Raw genomic sequence first — 17,325 nt, 5'->3', positions numbered from 1 at the left:
CACTGCAAGTCGTAAACACACACACCCAAACACCTGGAGCAATGGGCAGCTATCACTATGTTACCACATTTTACGTGATGCTTGTATGAACAAAGCCATAAAAATAGAGGTTAGGACACACTGGACAGAAGACTGCTTTGAGTCACTAAAAAGGATATGACATATTGTTTCTCTTTTCACAGGACCCAAAAACAAATGTCGATGTGGCTGCTTTCTTTGCTTTTTTGGAGAATCTCAATGAAGATACTATTCACAACCTACAGTTTGTTGAGATCTGGCTGTATTTGAAGTTTTTGCCGGTTCTGCCATATATAAACGAGGAGTATCTGACACAACTGAGCCAGAAAAACTTCACATGTGAAACCTTCCAGATGATGTATGTGGAATTTTCATGTAAACTATCTATCAGATAAATGTAAGGTATATAAATGAGGGTTGTCAATAGATGACATTTTGGTAGTAAACTATTAAATAAGTGAATTTTCTGAACGATTATATGCGTTTTGGGTTGACATATTCATCATAGTAGAGTAACGTTTTATTGGTTTATTGGTGTCAGAGTGACAGAAATGGTAAAACTTGTCAGTGCTGTTTTGGGTTTTATATCAGCACAGAACGATAATGTTCAGTCAAGTTTGAGCATTTGGTTGCATGTTATTTTGAAATGTTATTGGGACAGAGAGCCTGTAAGTGAAAAAGAAGTGGAATTTAGGGCTGTGCATGTGTGCAGGGCTGATGTGAAGATCATATACAGTAAAAATCATTTAACACAGTTTAGGAACTGAGATAAAAAATATTTATCCAGGGTGACTTTAAAATGTAACTAGATGAGGTTAAAGTTTGTGATCAAACTTTATGTTGGCTTGAGAAAGCCTAGTCTGAAAGTAATAGATGGAGCTGCAGTTTGGGCAGTTGAGTTAGTTGGGGCAGAATTGGGCAGATGGGGCATTTAGGGTAGTTGGGGCAGAATTGGGTAGTTGGGGCATTTAGGGCCGTTGGGGCATTTAGGGCAGTTGGGGCATTTAGGGCAGTTGGGGCAGAATTGGGCAGTTGGGGCAGACAGGGCAGATGGGGCATTTGGGGCAGAATTGGGCATTTGGGGCAGATGGGGCATTAAGGTTAGTTGGGGCAGAATTGGGTAGTTGGGGCATTTAGGGTATTTGGGGCATTAAGGGCATTTGGGGCATTTAGGGCAGTTGGGGCATTTAGGGAAGTTAGGGCATTTAGGGCAGTTGGGGCAGAAGGGGGCAGATGAGGCATTTGGGGCAGAATTGGGTAGTTGGGGCAGATGGGGCATTTAGGGTAGTTGGGGCAGAATTGGGCATTTAGGGCATTTGGGGCATTTAGGGCAGTTGGGTCATTTAGGGCAGTTGGGGCATTTAGGGCAGTTGGGGCAGAAGGGGGCAGATGAGGCATTTGGGGCATTTGGGGCAGAATTGGGTAGTTGGGGCATTTAGGGCAGTTGGGGCATTTAGGGCAGTTGGGGCAAAAGGGGGCACATGAGGCATTTGGGTCAGAATATGGGGCATTTAGGGCAGTTGGGGCATTTAGGACAGTTGGGGCAGAAGGGGGCAGATGAGGCATTTGGGGCAGAATTGGGCAGTTGGTTCAGACAGGACAGATGGGGCATTTGGGGCAGAATTGGGCAGATGGGGCATTTGGGGCAGTTAGAGTATTTGGGGCAGATGGGCATTTGGGGCAGTTAGGGCATTTGGGGAATTTATTTTTGTGTTTGTGTGAGTATGTTTGTGTGTGTAATAATGTGTTTGTGTGTGTAATATTGTGTTAGTGTGTGTAGTTGTGTGTCTGTGTGTGTAGTTGTGTGTCTGTGTGTGTGTAGTTGTGTGTTTGTTTGTTTGTGTGTGTCTAGTTGTGTGTGTTTGTGCTATTGAGTGAGTTTTGTGAGACAGATAGACTGAGAGAGGTTAAGAGATGATGTAATGTATTTGTACGAATGAGAGTTGACAGTTAGAATTTGAAAATAAACACTCAGCCTAAACATTCTATGAATGTAAGTCTATGGGACTTTTTTGGGATGTTTGATCGGACGGTTTAGGAGAACCGTAAGTCCGATCGCTTAGAAAAGATATAGCAACTCAAGTCAGATCAGACTCAAGGTCTGTGCAAAGTTTGGTGGCTGTAGCTTGAAAGCTCTAGGAGGAGTTAGAGTTAGAATTTGTAGCTCAGAAGAAAAAGAAGAACTAGATGAGGTTAAAGTTTGTGAACAAACTTTATGTTGGCTTGAGAAAGCCTAGTCTGAGAATAATAGATGGAGCTGCAGTTGGGGCAGTTAAGTTAGTTGGGGCAGATGGGTTAGTTGGGGGAGAATTGGGCAGTTGGGGCAGAATGGGGTATTTGTGGCAGATGGGGCATTTAGGGTAGTTGGGGCATTTGGGGCAGAATTGGATAAAGAGCAGTTGGGGCATTTAGGGCAGTTGGGGCATTTAGGACAGTTTGGTCAGAATGGGGCAGTTGGGGCATTTGAGGCATTTAGGGCAGTTGGGGCATTTTGGGCAGTTTGGGCAGAATGGGGCAGATGAGGCATTTAGGGCAGATGGGGCATTTAGGGCAGATGGGGCATTTAGGGCAGTTGGGGCAGATGAGGCATTTTGGGCAGAATTGGGTAGTTGGGGCAGACGGGGCATTTGGGGCAGATGGGGTATTTAGGGCAGTTGGGGCAGATGGGGCATTTAGGGTAGTTGGGGCATTTGGGGCAGAATTGGATAATTGGGGCAGATGGGGCATTTAGGGCAATTGGGGCATTTAGGACAGTTTGGGCAGAATGGGGCAGATGAGGCAGTTGGGGTATTTGAGGCATTTAGGGCAGTTGGGGCAGATGAGGCATTTTGGGCAGAATTGGGTAGTTGGGGCAGACGGGGCATTTGGGGCAGATGGGATATTTAGGGAAGTTGGGGCAGATGGGGCATTTAGGGTAGTTGGGGCATTTGGGGCAGAATTGGATAATTGGGGCAGATGGGGCATTTAGGGCAATTGGGGCATTTAGGACAGTTTGGGCAGAATGGGGCAGATGAGGCAGTTGGGGTATTTGAGGTATTTAGGGCAGTTGGGGCATTTTGAGCAGTTTGGGCAGAATGGGGCAGATGAGGCATTTAGGGCAGATGGGGCATTTAGGGCAGATGGGGCATTTAGGGCAGTTGGGGCAAATGGGGCATTTGGGGCAAAATGGGGCGGTTGGGGCAGATGAGGCATTTAGGGCAGTTGGGACATTTATGTGTGTGTTTGTGTGAGTATGATTGGGTGTGTAATATTGTGTTTGTGTGTGTAATTTTGTGGTTGTCTGTGTGTGTGTGTGTGTGTGTGTGTGTGTGTGTGTGTGTGTGTGTGTGTGTGTGTAGTTGTGTGTGGTTGTGTGTCTGTGTGTGTGTGTGTGTGTGTGTACCTGGTAATTATCACGTTGTGGGGACCAATTGTCCCCACAAAGATAGGAATACCAGTGTTTTTGTGACCTTGTGGGGACATTTTGATGTCCCCATGAGGAAACAAGCTTATAAATCAAACAAAATGATGTTTATTGAAAATGTGAAGTAGCAGAACGTGTTCTGTGATGGTTGGTGTTAGGGAATGGGGCAGGTAAGGGGAATAGAATATACAGTTTGTATGGTATAAAATGCATTACGTCTATGGAATGTCCCCACAAAACATGGAAACCAGAATGTGTGTGTGTGTGTGTGTGTGTGTGTGTGTGTGTGTGTGTGTGTGTGTAGTTGTGTTTGTCTGTGCTATTGAGTGAGTTTTGTGAGGCAGAGATAGACTGAGAGAGGTTGAGAGATGATGTAATGTATTTGTATGAATGAGAGTTGACAGTTAGAATTTGAAAATAAACACTCAGCCTAAACATTCTATGAATGTAAGTCTATGGGACTTTTTTGGGATGTTTGATCGGACGGTTTAGGAGAACCGTAAGTCCGATCCCTTAGAAAAGATATAGCACACCTCCTGAGATCAGACTGAAGGTCTGTGCAAAGTTTGGTGGCTGTAGCTTAAAAGCTCTAGGAGGATTTAGAGTTAGAAATTTTAGTCTCAGAAGAAAAGAAGAGGGAATAATAATAATAACTAGATAGGTACATTTCCTGAAGAAAATGTGAAGTGGTGCTTGCCGTGGCAAATTTCGGGGGACAGTATATGTTTATACTCCATACCACAAGTAAAACAATCCAACCCCTGTGTCTCTACGATGTTCTGATGCGGAGTTATAAGGCTTTGTTTACTCTGTTGCTAGGGTACTGTATTTGGTTGCTAGGGGAAAAAATGGCATCCACTAATGATTACACTCCGAGTCACGAGTCAAACGGTCCAACCCCGTGTCTCTACAATGTTCTGATGCAGAGATATAAGGCTTTGTTTACTCTGTTGCTAGGGTACTGTATTTGGTTGCTAGGGAAAAAAATGGCATCCACTAATGATAACTCTCCGAGTCATAAGTCAAACGGTCCAACCCCTGTGTCTCTACGATGTTCTGATGCAGAGATATAAGGCTTTGTTTACACTGTGGCTAGGGTACTGTATTTGGTTGCTAGGGAAAAAATTGGCATCCACTAGTGATTACACGCCGAGTCACGAGTAAAACGGTCCAACCCCCGTGTCTCTACGATGTTCTGATGCGGAGATATAAGGCTTTGTTTACACTGTTGCTAGGGTACTGTATTTGGTTGCTAGGGAAAAAATTGGCATCCACTAGTGATTACATGCCGAGTCACGAGTAAAACGGTCCAACCTCCGTGTCTCTACGATGTTCTGATGCGGAGATATAAGGCTTTGTTTACACTGTTGCTAGGGTACTGTATTTGGTTGGTAGGGAAAAAATTGGCATCCACTAGTGATTACACGCCGAGTCACGAGTAAAACGGTCCAACCCCCGTGTCTCTACGATGTTCTGATGCGGAGATATAAGGCTTTGTTTACTCTGTTGCTAGGGTACTGTATTTGGTTGCTAGGGAAAAAATTGGCATCCCATAGTGATTACACTCCAAGTCACAAGTAAAACGGTCCAACCCCCGTGCCTCTACGATGTTCTGATGCGGAGATATAAGGCTTTGTTTACTCTGTTGCTAGGGTACTGTATTTGGTTGCTAGGGAAAAAATTGGCATCCACTAGTGATTACACGCCGAGTTACGAGTAAAACGGTCCAACCCCCGTGTCTCTATGATGTTCTGATGCGGAGTTATAATGCTTTGTTTACTCTGTTGCTAGGGTACTGTATTTGGTTGCTAGGGAAAAAATTGGCATCCCATAGTGATTACACTTCAAGTCACAAGTAAAACGGTCCAACCCCCGTGCCTCTACGATGTTCTGATGCGGAGATATAAGGCTTTGTTTACTCTGTTGCTAGGGTACTGTATTTGGTTGCTAGGGAAAAAATTGGCATCCCATAGTGATTACATTCTGAGTCACGAGTGAAACGGTCCAACCCCCGTGTCTCTACGATGTTCTGATGCGGATATATAAGGCTTTGTTTACTCTGTTGCTAGGGTACTGTATTTGGTTGCTAGGGAAAAAATTGGCATCCCATAGTGATTACACTCTGAGTCACGAGTCAAACTGTCCAACCCCCGTGTCTCTACGATGTTCTGATGCAAAGATATAAGGCTTTGTTTACTCTGTTGCTAGGGTACTGTATTTGGTTGCTAGGGAAAAAATGGCATCCCATAGTGATTACATTCTGAGTCACGAGTCAAACGGTCCAACCCCCGTGTCTCTACGATGTTCTGATGCGGAGATATAAGGCTTTGTTTACTCTGTTGCTAGGATACTGTATTTGGTTGCTAGGGAAAAAATTGGCATCCCATAGTGATTACAGTCTGAGTCACGAGTCAAACGGTCCAACCCCCGTGTCTCTACGATGTTCTGATGCAAAGATATAAGGCTTTGTTTATTCTGTTGCTAGGGTGCTCAAATTTGGTTGCTAGGGGCGTGGCTTAGGAGTGGCCAATGATGTGCCCAGTGATTACACTCCTAGTCACAAGTAAAACGGTCCAACCCCTGTGTCTCTACGATGTTCTGGTGACGAGATATAACTGTTTGAATTTTATGTTGCTAGGGTGCTTAAAAGTGGTTGCTATGGGCGTGGCTTAATGCCTCTTTCAGAATCCTGAGAGACTGATTGGATGCCTGAGTAAAATGAGCCCACCCCCATGTCTCTATGACACTGTGCTGCAAAGATATCCATCTGGGCATTTTATAATGGCAGTCTATGGGAGATGTTGCTAGGGTGGCCAAAATTGTTGCTAGGGGCGTGGCTTAATAGATCTGGGACTATCCTGATAGACTGATTGGATGCCTGAGTAAAATGAGCCCACCCCCTTGTCTCTACAACATTGTAAAGCAAAGATATCCCATCTGGAATTTTTTTATTCCCTTATATGGGCATGTTCCTTGCCCCATTATAAGTCAATGGGAAATTTCGGGTGCCTCTTACACCCCAGGGGTACAATTTACACCCCAATGTGATGTATGTTGTTACATAGCCTGTCACCCTCTTTAAATGTAGTAACCCACACTTTTCTACAAAATCCTTGAGCGGAGCTATGACTTGTCAAAGTTGGGCGCAATGTTAAGTCAATGGGATTTTTCGGGTGTTTTTTCGCCCCCCTTTCGAAAACCCTGCACCCGATCGCTTATAAAAGATATAGGCACCATCTCCTCAATAAGCCGGTTGATTTGAGCTCTCTTTCATGGGTCTACGACAAACCGTGCGGGACGAGTTACACGCCGAAATTTTGTCCAGAAATAAGAATAAAAATAAAAATAATATCCCTGAGCAATAATAATAGTGATGCCTTGCATAAATGCAAGCACCACTAATAATAAGTTTAAGTGCAACAACAGTATGTTGGCTTTCTCAAGCCAACATAACTAGTCTTGAGGAGGCATTAACATATAAATTAGGGCAGAATTTGTGAAACGTTTTGATGTGGTTTTTTAATATACTGGATGAAGAGACATGAAATACATTTCTTCATGTGTTCCTTTTTCTGATTTGGGTGTGTAAGTCACAAAGCCCAACCTTATGTGGTTGTTTTCCAGAAAGGGTTTAGATTAATCCAGGACAGAAAAAGAAAAGTAGATTTTACAAACATACCTTACAAAAAAATACTGATGTGCATCTTGAGACAAAACAATGGCATTAATACAGGTGCTGGTCATATAATTAGAAAACATTAAAAAAGTTGATTTTTTTACTAATTCCATTCAAAAAATGAAACTTGTATATTATATTCATTCTTTACACATAGACTGATATATTTCAAATATTTATTTCTTTTAATTTTGATGATTATAACCAGTGGCGAAGCCAGAAATGTCCAAGTGGGTGGGCCTTATAAAACAGGGTGGGCAAAGCATAGAGTGTACATAAACTGGGGGCGTGAACAACAAAGTTTTTACGCCCGTGGCTAGCATATGTTTTTTTTCCCCAATGGAAGCGCGCCGTTTTTCAAAACAGCCAGCAGCTGTCTGTTTATTCCGCGCTGTGGTCGAAAATTATTCAACTTTGGGTAAAAAGCTCAGCTCGTCAATTAAAGTTCTCACATGGCCTTCCAATCACAGTGGACGAATGGCGGGACAAATATCACAACAACCAACCATCTCACAGCTCAAGTATCACAGCAACCAAAGCCCTCGGCTGAAAAAAACAGGTAGCATTCGGCGTCCTCCAGCTGTTTTCAGCCGCGTTTAAAAGCTTTGGTTTGCACGCTACCTAAGCCAAGTTACCTTGATGCCATGCAGCACAATGTTTCAAGGGAAAAATTATAAAACAACTTATAAATAACCAACAGTAGCTTGTCTATAGTATATGGGCAGGTGGGGCTGTGCCTGTTTTATACAATCTATGGGCAGTGCCCCACCAAATTATTAATCCACTTGAAAACACAGAACTCAATATAAACTGAATTAGTAACGGAATTAGTTTTTACGTTATTTACGTTACGTGAACGTAGTTCCGAACACTGATATGTCATTCCTCGTCAGCAAAATGCATGACGTGAAAGCGTCATAGGCTACGACAGATTCAACAGGTAGTGATTTTACTAAAGAACTCGTTTGAGAGATTGTTATTTAATGAGAAAATGAGCATCAAACAAAGGGGACAGAGAATGAAAACTATTTTTATCTTGTCTTTGTTGAATAATGGTAGTCTACCCACATTCATGAACATACAAAAAGTGCTAAACATGCTAAACATCTCAGTCTTATAAAAAATTCCTCTTTTAGAAATGTCAGCCAGAAAACAGCCCAATCTGAAAAGCTTATGACATTACAGGCATCTCACTGCCACTCCACTTTAAAATATTTGGCTACATTTTTTGAGTGGCAGCAAAGTCAGCCAATCAGTAATGAGATTGCAAGTTAAGCCAGTAGGGGGAGCCAAATAGGTGCAAAACCACTTGTTTAAAATCCCCCACCCTAAAAGAGCTATCTGAGAGAGGTTTTTAGGAAGCTTCTAAGGCATTGCAGACCCTAACAAAAAATGTTTTGTCTACATGTCACATCACAGAACAAGGATAAATACCCCGTTCAATCATTCTATGTCACCTTTAAGTGTAAATTTTATTCCAACAACAGTAAATCCTACAGCCTATGACACAACACAGAGTCTGCCCCCCTAAATAGTTGACTGGAGTAATACTCCTGACTATAAACTGTAAATAATAATGACACCACTATAAACATTAAGAAAATGTATAAACTCACCATTATATGTCCTACTGTATTAGTCTGAGACAGGGCTTCTGGTTAAAGATTTAGAAAGTCTCGATCATAATAACAAAGTCCAATATCTTTGATCATAATATGTTCCTATGTACTTCAGCAAAGTAATATTATTACGTAATGCACGTTACTTGTAATGCATTACCCCCAACACTGATTATTATTATTATTCTTATTCAAAATGAATTGCATTTTTGAAGGCTTAAACATGCTCAAAAAATCATGAACCTTTGCACACGCATTAGTGTTGGTGAAAATGTATGTGTGTTATAGGTAGAGCCAAAGCCATTTGTTTTGAGAATAATGACTGGCTGATAAAGTTATTGGCTGGCTAGCCGGCTCAGCCCAAACCTAAATGGCTGCTGCAGCCACCAAACTTTTCATAGCTGCAAATGGCTGAAGCTGCCACTACGTGTCTACAAATGTCTATGTTATACTAATTAACTATATCTCAATCTTTCCAAGCAATGAGAAAATGAGACTGAGAAAAACTGTAATATAAACACACACTGTTTTAGTATTATTTTGGACAAAGTTTTGCACATTTCATTTCAATGTACACTGAAGCATGCGTCGTGAATTAGCAATGTGGAACTGTCCTATTTCAAAATATTAACAATTATAAAGTTTATTCTTCTTCTTAGTTAATCGTAAATTGTTGTAATATGCGTATGGCTATTAAAAAAACCAGGCTTGATGACGTATGCAGCATGCATACGCGACCCCCGCAGGCTGCAACCCTCGGACTGAGAAACGGCCTCTGTGTATCGTAGCAATGAGCGAGCACAAGACTTTGCTGTTATGAAACCAGTCGGAAAATAGATCTCGTGTATTGTTTATATATTTTGTGTGTGTATGTCTCTATGTGATAGAATTATTATTTGATGCAAATAATTCTAGCCGGCTCAGCAAAACTTTATCAGCTGGCCATTCAATTTGGCTTAGGAAGTTATTGGCTGGCGGCGGCTGAACTTCTAAATGGCGCAAATGGCGGAGCCTGGCGGCGGCTTGGGGGTCTAGTTATAGGCATCAAAAGTAAAATGTTTTACAATGATTATGAAATGTCCAATCTGTCCCAAACTTCACATGATTGACAGGAGACTTGACCTGAACACATGTACATGTCAATAGTCACTTATGGGCTGAATCCGAAACCGCATACTGCCATACTATATAGTAGGCAAAAAGCAGTAGGCGAACGAATAGTATGTCCGAAACCTCAGTATACGTAAAAGGGCAGGCGAGAATTAGCGGGATTTTGGACTATTTCTCGCGAGATTCAGAGGCACGTGTACTTAAGTATTGTCCGAAACCGCCTACTTACTTGAAAATGTAGTAGGGGAAAAAGCACGTGAACAGAGTAGTACGTCCGAATCCTCAGTATGCATAAAATCAGTAGGCGAGAAATCCCCGGATGCCCTACTGAGTCCGCCCAGATTCTGAAGCGTGCATCAGAAGGACACTTTTATCCCAGCTTTCCCATGATGCCACGTGAAAGCAAAGCAATCGACCGGAGACCAACCAATCGTGTGATTTTGATACGTTACACAGGACTCCTCAGCACCCTGACATCATGCACAGACCCAGGATATACCACAAAGTGCTCAGCTGATTCATGAAAATAAAGCTGTAGAATTGTCACAGCTGTGTTGAGATGACAGTAAATATTTGATGGTTTGTTAGAAAAATACATTTGAATAAAGTTTTTTTTTTATATGGGATTCACTTCTATACGTTTTCATTTATTGTGATGGTTTATTACTTTATTTTTTATTCATGTTTCCTGTTGTTTTAAGTATATACAAGAAATTGCTTCACTAAAATGTATATAATCACATTGCCTGCATTGTCTAGTTTGTATTCAAGCATAGCTGCTGTCAACTGACAATAGATATTAAATTACAATCTGCTTGTTTTACTTATTTTTGTCCACTACAAAATTATGTAATATATCTGTAACAGTAACACTGACAGAGACCGTAGTAGAGTTGTGAAGTTACTGATGCAATCAGGTGTTAGTGCACCTGTCCCTCATACACAAGCATACGTTTTCATGTCCGTTATTAGGTTTGTTCGAGTTTATGCACCGCTGTAAGAACCAACAGCTGGATGACATCAAAGTACCGTGAGAGCGATTCCAGAAATCACACGGAGAAGTCTGATTTCGAGTTGCTCTCGCGGTATTGTGATGTCAATCTCCTGTCGATTCTTGTGGTTCCGCATGAACTCGAACAAGTCTACTACGTCATATATCGCATGATAACATCAACATGGCGAATGCGGTCCATACTTAACGCGAACGTACATACTGTTTTAGCGCACGTTAAGTAGGTACCCAGTGAAATTCAGTAGCTACACAGTAAGTATGCGATTTCGGATTCAGCCATGGTTATAGGGCCACCAGCTGGCAATAGGAAGTGACATGTTTTAAACTAATTACTGTCAGGGATTGCTGGTAAAGAACCCAAGTGCAGACAGCTCTCAACTCAAAAGACTTTAATTATTGAACAGAATCTCCCTCAAGGGGGTAAACCAGACAAGAATCAATTAAAGACACCGCAAAACCAAGACAAAGACTCCTGACGGTGTCTCACACACATACAATGATATCACAAAGACAAGAGACACAATGACATTTAAATAGGGGAACTAATTAGGGGACAATAACACACAGGTGAGGAAACTAATCATACCTAATTAGGAAACAGGAGGGTAAGGTTAAGACTAAAGACAGGAGAGCACGTGCCACACATAACAAATAGGTCACGTGACTCTCCACACAAACACAGAACACTTATATGAGGGTGTCAGGATCCTGGTACTAGAAACAAGACAAAACACATATAATGACATTCAGGATCCTGACAATTACACCTTCTCTGATCCGTCTCAAATTTCAAATGATTAATAAAAGTTCTTGACTGAACAAGTCGGCATGCCAATAGTCACTTATGGTCAAATCTTTTATGTGTCTTCTCAGTATTTTACATTGCTGATGGATGAATTTATGTCACCCGTGAGGTTTGCGTTTGTTGGAATTCAACAGACACTGGACAGTAATGGTCACAATACATTTAGAAATATGATCAAAGTCAAACTGGAGTGGTCTCTTAATTTTTTCTGGGGCTGGATATTGTTTTCAGCTTATTAAACAAAACATTAACTTTTGGAGTCCTTCAGCAAGAGTAAATTCATAATTCAGTTGTGGATTTACCAATTTTGTGAATGCTAATACAAATATTATTTTTTGAACTAATAGTGTCGGAGATCTTAGCGAAGAGGAAACACTGATAACAGACAACCAACAGAAAATGATCTTCACTCATCTCATTTACCTATACCTGTCCAGAGCAGATACCACAGGTACATTAACAGACCCATTAACAGACACATGGATTGAGGGTCATTTTTTATTATGGAGAACTGAATGTCATGGATGACATTTTATTTCAGATCCTGGGTGTTTTTCAAACAACACAGATAACAGTGAATGGCTACAAAAGAACTTAGGGATGTTTTTTAGATATGCTTCGCTCAGAAACCTGCAAATGCTCAACAGCTATTTTACTGAGGTAAAATAATATAAACAATATGATTGTTTCACTGAGATGAAATTATATTTAAAACAATGATGCCTGCAGTTAACTTGTACTCTCTGCAGTTTAATTCATTTAGATTGCTGACACCATCTCAAGTAGCTGAGTTGACTCAGACGTCGGGAGCACTGAAAAACATAAATATGATCAACTTGATTTTTGACCATCTAGAGGAAGGTGATGCTTTCCAGAATGTTGATGAGTTTTTCTGGACACTAACTCAAAGTGACGTGAGTCCATTACACCAAAGTCCTATTCAGACAATTAAAAACTTAACTAAGAACTTATTAGATTCCGTTTTATCAGTTGTCCATGATTTAGTTTGGGGTCAAGCACAGAATTGACATTAACCAAATCTATGTTTTGTTTCATTTTTGTAATGTTTTAGATATCTTTAAGTTTATTTTCCTGCTCTCTATTTCATTTACTTTTAAGTTCGTTTGGGATAACACAATAACCAGTGTGATGATTGGTTAGCAGGTTAAACACTGTGGATAGAGTTATAGGCCTTTTCTGTGATGGTTGGGGTTAGGGTTTGGGTTAGGGAAGGGAATAGAATATACAGTTTGTACAGTATAAAAACCATTATGTCTATGGAATGCGGTGGCGAACCGTGGGTACTTCAGCTGGGCCTTCAAAATATCCAATGAAGTGCAAATGCCTCTACATCCATAATACTAGGCTATTCGTATTTCGTTAAATCATACAATGAACGTGTAAAAATTCTGAGCACGCAAAGTTAAATTACAGAATGGGCATTGTCTGCCTTTAAATGCAGTTTTAAAGTTTAAAATTACTTAAATCTAACTGATAAACACAAATACAGACTCTGCTGCTCTGTAATGACAGGGGCTCTGTAAATTTGCATTTAACAAGCTTAAATTATGTTCTTTAATTTAGTTTTTAATTTTTTGGAAATATATATTTAGCTGTAGGATACCTTGTTAGTCTTTTCATAAGGGGAAATATACCACCCAGCGTTCTCAGTGCACCTCCTTGTGGCTAATAACTGTTGTTATAAGATATCCAGGGCTCGCAAAATCGCTAACCCGAGCCCCGAGGTCCCGGGGCTATAGCGAATTCATGTCGAAAAATGTATCTCCGCCCTGCCCATCGGGTATATGGTGGAAAAAAATATTTTAATGTTTTCACATTCTCTCAGATTTAGTTAGGAAATTATATTGTATGTAATTCGGCGTCGTCTGTCAGTCATTACTATCCTCACGTAACAAGTGAAACTGTCAGGAAGTAAAAGTATAATTAAACCCATTATTTTTCTCGTGTTCACGTCATTCTCCTCTGCACGCGCTTCTCCCGGCTGTGCTCTTCACGAGTACGCGCTTAAGTTATTTCGTTTTTACCTCACCCCTATCAAGCTAGCCACAACGTCAATCACGTTTTCCGCCATTTACCTCAACCACTCTCACCACAGAGATTTGGGCCATTAGACTGTATTAATATTAACGGTCTATGATCTTCGTCTTTGGTGTTTTACGGCAGCTCGCATCCAGTTTGTTGCATGCTTAGGACTTCATGAAGGCTAACAATGCTTTGTTTTTTACCCGCCCACTTGAAATCAAAACGTGATTGGTCAATTTGCCCGTCACTCTCCACACCAAAACACATAGCTTGGCCTTCCCTGGGATTCATGAAGTCCTAACCAATGAATGAGCCAGCTAACCGGGCCTTAATAGAGACAGACGATTCTGATTGGATTAGATGTTTTCATGACATGAACCTGACAGTAAGCTTAACGTTAGAACATAGATGAGAGAAAATATATTACATGTATTGTATTAAATTGAATTAAATAAACATTTAAAAATGTAAAAACATATTTTTATTGAATACTATATTATTTATTATTTATTTATAAAAAATCTTTTTATAAATTTTTTAAGGCCTTCTCTGAAGGCGTAGAAGGCCCTGAAGGTTCCCCACTGATGGAATGTCCCCACAAAACATGGAAACCAGTGTGTGTGCACATGTGTGTGTTCAGTCTTTCCAGCAGGACTTGTAGCATATCACTTGGTGCTCTGTGAAAGTGTGTCCACCACATCAGATGCAAGTGCTGACTTTTTTGTTCTGTGCACCACTTGCATGGTCCCCTCTTCACTTCTGAGCTGCTGGTATGCTAGTGTCTGTGAATTTGTGTCTGGAGGCACAGCTGCAGGAGACTGAGGGTGCAGTCACATTGTCCAAACCAAACCAAACCATGCCCCAGGGCGATTGTCACACCTCCCTACTCCCCCACATGCACGCGCTCACACTGTACTTTTATCCATCCGAGCCCGGGTGCGCTTTCGTCATTAAGATGTGATTGCTTTGAAAAAAGCAGGAAGTAAAACGCTCTCTTAACACTGGAACCCATCTTAATGTTAAGTCTGTGTTTTTTATTCGGAGTCGTTTCGTGCGCGAATACAGACAGCCCTCTCACATGTCATCATATTGCTTAGTTGATCTGTCACGTATACAGCTCAGACTTTCACGTACCCTGCTGCACGAATCAAAAGGTTTTTACAAAGGTAGATGAAGGTAAGTGGTCGTGCAATTGACGGACCATTTTTTAATCACGCTCAGGTGCGATTGTGCTCACACCATAGCATTCCGCTCCTGAGCCCAAATGAACCACGCTCCAGCCCACCTCTGCAACCCGGCCGGGCGCGGTACAGAGCGATCACACTAGTCCAGGGGTAGGCAACGTCGGTCCTGGAGTGCCGATGTCCTGCAGATTTTAGCTCCAACCTTGATAAAATCTCACCTGCCTGTAGTTTTCAGGTGACTCTTTAGACCTTGATTAGTTGTTCAGGTGTGCTTGATTAGAGTTGAAGGGTTAACCCTCTGGGGTCCGACCATTTTAGGACACTGGCAGAGGTTCTGACATGCTCTTGCATTTGGTCTTTTTTTAGCTGCTTTAAAACATAATAATGGCAAGTGTCTCATACGACTGCGTTCAGCACAAACTGGGCTAAAATTTAAGTATTTACTCAATGTTTTATGTGTTACTTCAATTCATATTTATTATTTGGGAATTTTAAATAAATCATTATTTATGCTGGTGTTGTAAACAAAATTATTAACTTCAGTCACATTAAAACAAAAGCTTTATTCACTTATCATACAGACTGAACATACAGAATTAAGTCTTCTCTAAATAGAGGGCATAAAACAGTCCAAAAAGCACTTCAAAGTCAGTCAGAACATCTGCAAGCCCATTTAGCAGAACTTCTTCTCGCCATTTATCCCTCTGGTCTGCCTCTCACATCATCTCCACTCTGATAAACAGAGGAATATAAATACATACATGTTTAATATAATAAAGCTTGACGGTGAAAGACTTTATTCCCTAAAATAACGTTAACTTTAGGCCAAATTTCCCTCAGACTGTAATGACACAAAATGCGCGGAAGCAAATGCAGGTGAAAAGATAACAATGTTTATTAAAATATAAACAAAGAGAGAGAACACAGAGTCAATGTTGAGGCAAATAATGTCGAAGACTAAGACTACGGTGGTTAGTTGGTGGAGATGAATATTGAGTGCGGCGTTGGCGGATTGGTGAGCAGTGGTGATAATCCAAACTGTACACTGGAACATCCACACGAAGACGACGACGACAATAAACAATCCAACTGGAACACGTAATCCACACAGAACGACACGATAACCACACAACCTGGGAGCGGAACAAAGAGTGAGAATCTGTCAGGGAACACAAAGTCATGTGAGTATTTATGGAGGAGATGTAATGATGATCAGCTGGAGCGAGACAATCAACACACAGGTGAGCGGCATCAGCCTGATGAGCACATTGCAGAGCGGTGAGTAAACAAACACACACACACACACACACACACACGACACAGAGGAAACAATGGATTTCCTACCGTGACAGTACCCCCTCCCCTAGGACGTCACTTGATGTTCCCAGCCTGCTTTACCTGTTGATTGTAATCATCAATAAGGCGATGATCCAGTATGTTCCGAGCAGGAACCCACCTTCTCTCCTCCAGACCGTAACCTTCCCAATCCACCAAGTACTTAATCTGCGGCCCCTCCGTCTAGAGTCCAGAATACGATCAACCAAATACGTGGGCTCCCCATTAACGAGACAAGGCGGGGGGGGACCGGGGCAGGCGGATTAAGATGTGAGAAAATCACCAGTTTGATTTTGGATACATGAAACGAAGAATGAATCCTCCTGTACCCCGGAGGGAGATTAAGGCGGACTGTTACCGGATTAATGATTTTGGTAACAGCAAACGGGCCACTAAATTTAGGAAATTTTATTCGATACGGAACGCATCGGAATGTTCTGAGTAGAAAGCCACACTTTTTGACCGACGACGTAGACGGGTGGCCTTGACCGGTGGCGATCGGCCTTAGCCTTGGTGCGCGACCTAACCTGGAGCAGGGCTCTACGAGCCTTGGTCCAGGTGCGGTGACACCTCTGGACTAGTGCGTGTGCGGAGGGGACCGAGACCTCGGATTCCAGACTGGAAAAATTAGGTGGTTGGTAACCTAAACTACACTTAAATGGAGACATGCCCATGGATGACACTGGCAATGAATTGTGTGCATACTCCACAATTGAGAGTTGCTGGCTCCAGGACGAAGGATTCTTGGAGACCAAACATCGCAACACCCTTTCGACATCCTGATTGGCTCGTTCGTTTTGACCATTGCTCTGGGGATGGAAATCAGACAAAATACTAACAGTCGATCCTAGCAATTTGCAAAACTCATGCCAAAATTTGGACACGAATTGGGGACCTCTGTCAGAGACCACGTCTGTCGGGAGGCCATGTATTCGGAAGACGTGATCAATGACAGCTACCGCTGTTTCCTTGGCTGAAGGTAGTTTGGGCAAGGGAATAAAGTGAGTCGCCTTCGAGAACCAGTCCACTACGGTTAAAATCACCGTATTACCCTGGGAGGGTGGGAGGCCGGTAATAAAATCTAGCAAAATGTGGGACCAGGGTCCCCAAGGGACTGACA

At 41.9% G+C, this 17,325-nt stretch overlaps 1 protein-coding gene across 1 annotated transcript in view; it reads left to right on the top strand.

The window, feature by feature from the left end:
• LOC135788147 (uncharacterized) overlaps positions 1-17,325 on the top strand; it is a 101,110-nt gene that overhangs the window by 19,560 nt on the left and 64,225 nt on the right. The window contains exons 9-12 of the mRNA XM_073813287.1: positions 183-376; positions 11,991-12,094; positions 12,185-12,303; positions 12,393-12,557. Of these exons, the coding sequence (XP_073669388.1) occupies positions 183-376; positions 11,991-12,094; positions 12,185-12,303; positions 12,393-12,557 (582 nt within the window). The remainder of the gene's footprint in view (positions 1-182; positions 377-11,990; positions 12,095-12,184; positions 12,304-12,392; positions 12,558-17,325) is intronic.

The sequence above is a fragment of the Paramisgurnus dabryanus genome, chromosome 23 (genome assembly GCF_030506205.2).
Source record: "Paramisgurnus dabryanus chromosome 23, PD_genome_1.1, whole genome shotgun sequence".
Classification (NCBI taxonomy): domain Eukaryota; kingdom Metazoa; phylum Chordata; class Actinopteri; order Cypriniformes; family Cobitidae; genus Paramisgurnus; species Paramisgurnus dabryanus.
Note: the sequence above shows the minus strand (reverse complement) of the source record. Positions and strands in the feature narration are given on the sequence as shown.